General features: G+C 49.8%; 1 protein-coding gene across 1 annotated transcript; it reads right to left on the reverse strand.

Moving 5' to 3' along the window:
* Positions 1 to 3,835: 3,835 nt before the first annotated feature.
* Positions 3,836 to 6,684, reverse strand: MYOG (myogenin). Its single transcript, XM_065936675.1, has 3 exons — positions 6,159 to 6,684; positions 5,290 to 5,371; positions 3,836 to 4,681 (listed from the first exon to the last, which is right to left on the reverse strand). Exons 1-3 carry the CDS (start codon positions 6,636 to 6,638, stop codon positions 4,560 to 4,562), a joined length of 684 nt encoding a protein of 227 aa, XP_065792747.1. The 5' UTR covers positions 6,639 to 6,684; the 3' UTR covers positions 3,836 to 4,559.
* Positions 6,685 to 7,114: the final 430 nt, after the last annotated feature.

The following is a 7,114-nucleotide window of genomic DNA, read 5'->3' on the forward strand; positions in this document are numbered from 1 at the left end:
CTGTTCACCTGAATGGTGCATTCCCTGATGGCAGCATCATACAGCCTTGGATCTTCTTCAAGGGGAACCATTCCACCAATGATATGGGATGGCAGAGTCTATGGGCACAGATGGCAGGGTGAGAGCAAGACAAAGCAACCTTTGATTGAGGGTGGCCAAACAGGCAAGGGAAGTTGCTGGCCTAGTGCCTGCAAGCCTCTGGGGGTCCCCTGCTACACTCTCAATGATGAAAGGTAGAGTTGACCAGCTTTGGTGACCAGCTGGCTTAAGGAGTGAGATCTGAAGGATTTCAGGAAGACTACTGTTTCCCAACATTGCCATCCACTGGGGTGGGAAATGTAGATAAAACAGGCTTATGTGGAAATGTGAACTTGATATTGGACAAGCTGCATTTGAGATGAGACCCCGACATCATGTTTCTATCAGTATTTGTGAAAAAGAAGACTAGATTTCTTCCCTTGAACACTTTTCTTTGCTCCTTTTAGGAATGTACCCAGCATAGTGAGAGGCAGAGAATCTGGATTTGGTGGTTCCATGTGGCTGAGGGGTGAGGCACAGCCATAATCACTGTGGTGTTTGGGATTCCCATCTGGGTCTAGGTGGTGCATCCCTAGCCAAGACCCTAGCCCAACCCCTTCAGTTCTTCCTCAGCTTTAGCTCACCTCCAGGTGTCTCAGCCCTAGCCTGGAGCCCAGAAGCCTGGAATTCAGACAAGTCCAGGGGATGTGACATGTTAGGTCTTATCCATGAAACAGTAAAACTGAACTGAGGGGGCTTCTCGTCTCTCACCCTCCATTGTACCTCCTTCACCTCCATCTCCAGCTGGTCCAACCACCTGCGGCACTTTAAAAAGGATTTTCACTGCAGGATGTTTATTAAAGTGCAGCAAATATTACTTTAAGTGTTCCGCAATTCATACTAATTATCTAAGCACTCCAAGAAGTTCCTCTCTACACACTGACAATTGGTATATCAACTTCAAATAATTCTTATCTTTTTATTCTAGCAGATTCCCTAAAGTTCATTATTAGGCAGCATTTGATTAAGCCTGTTTGATTTATTGCAGGTTCTTCCACTGGAGACCAAATTTAAGCTAATTTCCCTAAAGAACTATCACTCATTACTCATTAATTGGAGTTTTATCTGTAATTCAATGTGAAAGTTAGGTGTTTATTAATTTAAGAAAGCCAGAGGAATGGGGTGGGGAGGGAGGTGGGAGGGGGTTTCAGGATGGGGAACACATGTAAATCCATAGCTGATTGATGTCAATGTATGGCAAAAACCACTACAATATTGTAGAGTAATTAGCCTCCAACTAATACAAATAAATGAAAAAATAAAAATGAAAAAAAATAAAGTTTTGCCCCCTTTTGCTATTTAAAAAAAAAGAAAAGAAAGCCTCTGTGCTTTGATGACAAATGTTTATCCTGTGAAAATAATGAGTGAGTCTAGGCTCCAGTTTGACAAAACTTTGCCATTCACACATGTGAAATTCCAGCAAATTGTTTCTTCCAGGTGGGAGGCTTAAGGACTTAAAGACTGAGAAAGAAATAAGTATACAATGACAATACTTGACAATCAATCCTAATAGCCATTGCTGAGAACTGTTCATTTGTAAGATTATGAATATCAACCTCTAGTTCCAATTGAAATGACAATTGAGAAGAGATAAACTTATCCAACAAGCCGAGAGCCTATCAGTTCCTTAGTAGAGATTAGTGCCTTTCTCTTTGTCAGACCATAACCACTTACTGGGCAACTGAAGGCAGTGGGATTGTATCTCCCTGGGAGCTTGGAAGGTGCCAGGGGCAGAGGAAATGAATCTGAGGGGAGAAGATATGCCTTGCATGGGTAGTTCGATATTTGCGGTGGATAATAAGGGAATGAATATAGATTCAATACCCACAACGTGTTACCCTCTTCATCCTCAAGGGCAGTGAACCACAGAGAGCTAAGAGTTGTGGCAGTGACCTAAGTATTCCTCTCCAGTCTTTCCGAGGAGGTAAGACTGTCTAACTGAAGAAAAATGCACAACCTAACATTTGAAAGGTAAGTTTTACTTGGGGGAACTTACTGAGATCTATGGCCCAGGGGACAGCCTCTCAAATAGCTCTGAGGAACTGTTCTGCCGGGACATATAGGAGTTTTTGCTAAAAATAAAAATGTAGTGAAATGTCAAAGATTACTGATAATCAAAAAAACATGCATATCAAATTAATGATTTTAGTGCCTTTCTATATATGGGAATATGCAAGAGTCTGGGCTTATTGGCATTACTCTTTACATAAGCATCTTAACAGTCTAGGGCCAGTATCTGAACCACATAATGCTTTCTGTTCTTTTCTCCATCCTGGAAATGGGTGCAACTTGCCACTACAGTGTCTGATGACTTGATGGTGGGCAACATTTTTTGTTTACTGGAATGGCAAACATTCCAGTAAATGGAACAGCAAATGGAACAACATCCCCTGTCCACAGTGTAAACACAGCAACATAAACCCAAAAAGAAAATCTCACAAATGGGGAAAGATTAGGCCAGTTTATGCTTCCCAGTAGACCCAGCCCTGCCTGGTGGTTTGGGATGAGCAAGCCCTGGGGGAGGCCCCCTTTTTGTGCTCTCAGCTGGGTTCTGTGAGCCTGCTCTGAGTCTTGCTTCTGTTGCTTAAGCAGAGGTTCTGGAGAAACCTCCAGGAGCAGTGTGTTGCCTTCCCTCTCCAGGAACAAGTCAGGAAGACAGGTGTGGTAGAGATGGCGCAGCTGAGCCCGGAGCTAGTACAGAAGGGGCGTTGGGGCCTGGGCCTGGTTGATAAAACTGGGTTATGTCTGTTGTGAAGGGCCCAGAAGTATTGAGGCTGGAATCTACCACACTCTGAATCCCCTGACTTCTGTAATGATTCTGAAACATAATTTGCAATAAATCAGACACAGCCTGAAGCAGTTGGAATTAATAAAGTTTCTAGTCTGAATGGACTAAATTCTAGCTCCTGATGCTTTTTCAGTTAATGTTATGTGATCTCTGTCCAAATCCTTCATCTCAATTCTCCACCCACCTTCTTCCCTTCAGGAAGCCAGTCTTTGGAAAATGGCATCCCATATGAAGAGAGCCCTAGCTTCATTTCCTTTGATTGTTCTTTATAAAGCCCTTGCCCCCACCCCCAATGAAGTTGGCTTCATCCTCTGAGCTGTAGACAGGGACCAGAATCTCCTGCAGCCTGGAGTATCGGAAGAGTGTGGTGAGGGGGCTTGTTATTTGGCCTGGAAGAAAGGGACAGTGTCTGACCCCAGTCACCCTGATTTGATCACTTCCCACTTCCTCACAGGACTCCTGCTAATGTTGCACCAGAGGAGAGGCAGGAATTAAGAGAGGGGAAACCCACAGATTCCAGCTCTACACCCCTGTCTGCTGGCTGTGTTCTGAGTGCTAGGAAAAGGAGCATGTTCAGTTAACTGAAAGGGAATGAACCTATTGGAATGGAGTACAGGAGACTATGAATAGCACCTATGAACTAGAATGCAACAGAATGCTGAATGAAATTGCCTGCGTGTCTCCCAAGGATTTCTCCATAGAATCTTGTCTTTGCCGAGCCAATGAACCTGATATGGCTTCCTTTGTAATGGTGAAAAAGCAGGGGTTCCAACACCTTGTGACTACCAGCAGAGTGGTGCCTCAGATGCTTTGGGAGCCCCATCTGCTTCACAAGCCCTGGCCCTGCAATGTGTCTGGACCACTGAGGTGGAAGAGGCTATAGCATCAGTCATCTCCTCCCTCTATATCATCACAGACACTCTTCTAGCACCCAGTCTTTATTTATTTTTTTTAAAAAAAGAAATCCAAATAAGTTAGCAAAAAAAAAAAATATACAAAACAATGGCAAAACCACACAATGCTTAGTTAACAAAATTAATCACCCCAGGAGCCCCTGCCCCCCACCCCGCACCTATCCCTGGCAACTTCAGCACAGAGACCTTGGTCAGATGGCAGCTTTACAAACAACACACAAAACAAAACAAAACATAAAACCACTGGAAGGTTCCCAGGATTCACTGTAAAAACTTGCCCCCCCCCCCCCCCAGTGACTTGGGAACTGAATTATTCCTCTCCCTTCTCTCAATTCAGGGCAGGCCCAGCCCAGCCACTGGCAGAGGAAGAGACGAACAGGAGATGTGCATAGTCTGTCCATGTCAGGACACTGTCTTCGTATCTCAAGCTATCTTTTCAGGGAGTGGATTTGGAGGCTACATAACAATCAAAGGGCAGCTCCTGAGTTGCCCCCTGACCAGAGGGCTTACACAAGGGGGCACTCTGGTCCCTTGCTTATCTCCCTGGAAACAGAACTGCCCTCTTGCTCTAAGGAGTCAGCTAAGTGAGAGCATTCTTTCCCTCTCTGGTAAAGGTAAACCTTAAAGTGGATGAGGAGAGGGTAATCTGGCATTTGTCAGCCCCAGAGCTGGTTTCCTGGCATCAGGACAGCATGGCTTAGAAGAGACCTGCTGCAGAAGTGGTGGCATCTGTGGCCAGCTTGGGGGGCTCTCACGGATGCCCATCCTGGCAGACAATCTCAGTTTGGTATGGTTTCATCTGGGAAGGCCACAGCGACATCCTCCACTGTGATGCTGTCCACGATGGAGGTGAGGGAGTGCAGATTGTGGGCATCTGTAGGGTCCGCTGGGAGCAGATGATCTATAAGGGGAAGGTAGGAAGATGTTACCTGGTTGATGAAAGGATTGTATGACCAGAGTCAGGGGCTGAACTCTTTGGAGTAGCACAGGTTTTCCAGGACAGATGGGTGAGAAAAGCTTGGGGTTCTACTCCACAGCCCATGCCTTTCCTAATGCTAGGTGCACACATATGTGTATGTGTGTTTGAACACCAGTGTGTCCTCTGAAATCCCTGATGTAGTTAGAATCTGGAAGCAGCTATTCTGAGGTGGAGCCAGAATAGTGTATCCTGGGAGACTGGAACTGCCCTTTGCTGGCCCAGTTTTGCAGCGTTGACTCAGCAATTCCCAGAGACCCTTGGGGCAGGGACACTGTCCTCTCTGTGGGGAAGGTCAGCCACCAGGCACCAACTGGGCTGTTGCAAGAGGCCTAGACAACTCCGTAGCAGGTCAAAGCTTCAGAGAGGCACAGGGTCTTCTAGCCCACCATTTGGGGCCCTGGTTTCAAAAAGCCCCTAGAGAGGCTGAGGGAAAAGTACTGGAGCAGGGAATAAGGGAAGAGGGAAGAACTGGGCCTAGAGACAGACTGTGTGATATGAGTCAAAGTAAGCAAGGTCTTGGTCTCACTTACCCCCTGGGTTGGGGCCAAACTCCAGTGCGCTGCCCCACTGTGGACTGCAGGAGGCGCTATGGGAGCTGCATTCACTGGGCACCTGCAAGACAGGATGGAGGGGTTAGGGCACCGCCAGTCTTGGTAGTGTCTCTTTGTCCAGTCCCAGTGGGCAGAAGTGCCGGTGGTGGGGTTGGAGGGTGGGTCACAAGCTGCAGCCCTCCAGCCTAGCCCACCACCTATTTCAGGATCTTCAAAATTAGCTCTTTTAATCTGGCCACAGAACCCCTGCTTCAAGGCCTTTCCCAGCACTCACCCTCGGGTGAGGGGTGATTCTGCCCCTCTAGGGCACCCAGACTAAGGGGGGCTCTGTGGTTTCCTGACCCTGGGATAGGGGTGAAGGAGGCAGAATGTCTGGCCCAACCAGGCCCACTTTGCGCAGGCCTGTTGGGGTTCCATGAGGGAGGCTGAGTGGGTCTCCTCTCTGCTTGCCCTACCCAGGATGGGGTTGGCTAAGGGGCAAAGCAATCTTCTCAGGTACGCTTGACCTTGCCTTTGAGGCCCTAGCACCAGACACTGGGGTTAACCTTCCTCCTCATCCAGCTGACTCTGGACTTGCTTCTGGACCCCTCCTTCAGGCCTGTGCCAACCCCCTCCACATGCCTCTCCCCCCACCCCATTGCCTTTGTCTTGTCTGGAAAGGACGTGGGGACACAGGAGGTCAGCTGGGTGGCCCAGCTTTAACAAAGGAAAGGCATCCTGCAGTCTCCTAAGACCCTGCCTGGCTCCTGCTCCAGCCATCTGAATGAGCCCATGATGGGGTCCCCTGAGGCTGTCCAGATGCCTCCTGTGCGCCCCTCCCCAGGCGGGCGGGTAGGGTGGTCACTTACCCCCGGCTGGGGTCCGCCCCCACCTCGGTAGCGGAGATCACGCTCCTCCTGGTTGAGGGAGCTAAGCAGGGCCTGCAGGCGCTCTATGTACTGGATGGCGCTGCGCAGGATCTCCACTTTGGGCAGCCGCTGGTTGGGGTTGAGCAGGGTGCTCCTCTTGAGGGCCTCGAAGGCTTCATTCACCTTCTTGAGTCTGCGCTTCTCCCTGAGAGTGGCGGCGCGCCGCCGGTCCACAGACACCGACTTCCTCTTACACACCTTACATGCCCACGGCAGGCACTGGCCCGGGCAGTGCTCCGCGGGCCCCAGCCCCTTGTCTTCAAGGGGCACGCGAGCCTCAGGGCTCAGGCTGAGCTCAGCCCGCTCATAGCCTGGCGGCTCGAAGCCCTGGAGGTGGACAGGCAGGTAGTTCTCCCCTGTCATAGAGTCATAGAAGTGAGGCTCCTGATAGAAGTAGGGAGAAGTCTCATACAGCTCCATGGGGGCAGAAGAGGCTCGTTCCTGCCACCAGCCCCCAAGCTCCTGCGGCCCCTCACGCCAACTGCTGGGTGCCATTTAAACCCTCCCTGCTGGCATGGAACCAGAGATAAATATAGCCAACGCCGCAGAAACCTGAGCCCCCCTCTAAGCTGTTGCTGCACATCAAGACGTTTACAGTGGATTAGACGTGATTCCCCTTCCCTCTCCCCCTGCACACACCACGCCGGCCCCTGCCCCAGCCCGCCTACCCCTAGCTGGCTCCGGTGCACTGGGAGGGAGGCCACGGGTGTAACCTGACTAGTTCTCATTTCTCGACAGACCCCGTGGGGGCCGGGGAGCTGGGGGAGGACACACATTCTCCCCTCATCTGCTCCTTTCAATTACTCCTAGCTGGGCGGCCTGCCTACTGCTAGCCTCAAACAAGAGGGGCGGGGGGCAGGGAAGGACAAGGAAGGAGTAGGTTTAGGCTGGAAGGG

This window comes from Muntiacus reevesi, chromosome 5 (genome assembly GCF_963930625.1).
Source record: "Muntiacus reevesi chromosome 5, mMunRee1.1, whole genome shotgun sequence".
NCBI lineage: Eukaryota > Metazoa > Chordata > Mammalia > Artiodactyla > Cervidae > Muntiacus > Muntiacus reevesi.

Excerpts from the sequence above, each read along its gene's own strand:
- MYOG (XM_065936675.1), bottom strand. The coding sequence starts at position 6,638 with ATGGAGCTGTATGAGACTTCTCCCTACTTCTATCAGGAGCCTCACTTC. Across the intron at positions 5,372-6,158 it reads GGGGCGGACCCCAGCCGGGG|GTGCCCAGTGAATGCAGCTC; the intron begins GTAAGTGACCAC and ends CCTGTCTTGCAG. Across the intron at positions 4,682-5,289 it reads GTTTGGCCCCAACCCAGGGG|ATCATCTGCTCCCAGCGGAC; the intron begins GTAAGTGAGACC and ends TTCCCCTTATAG.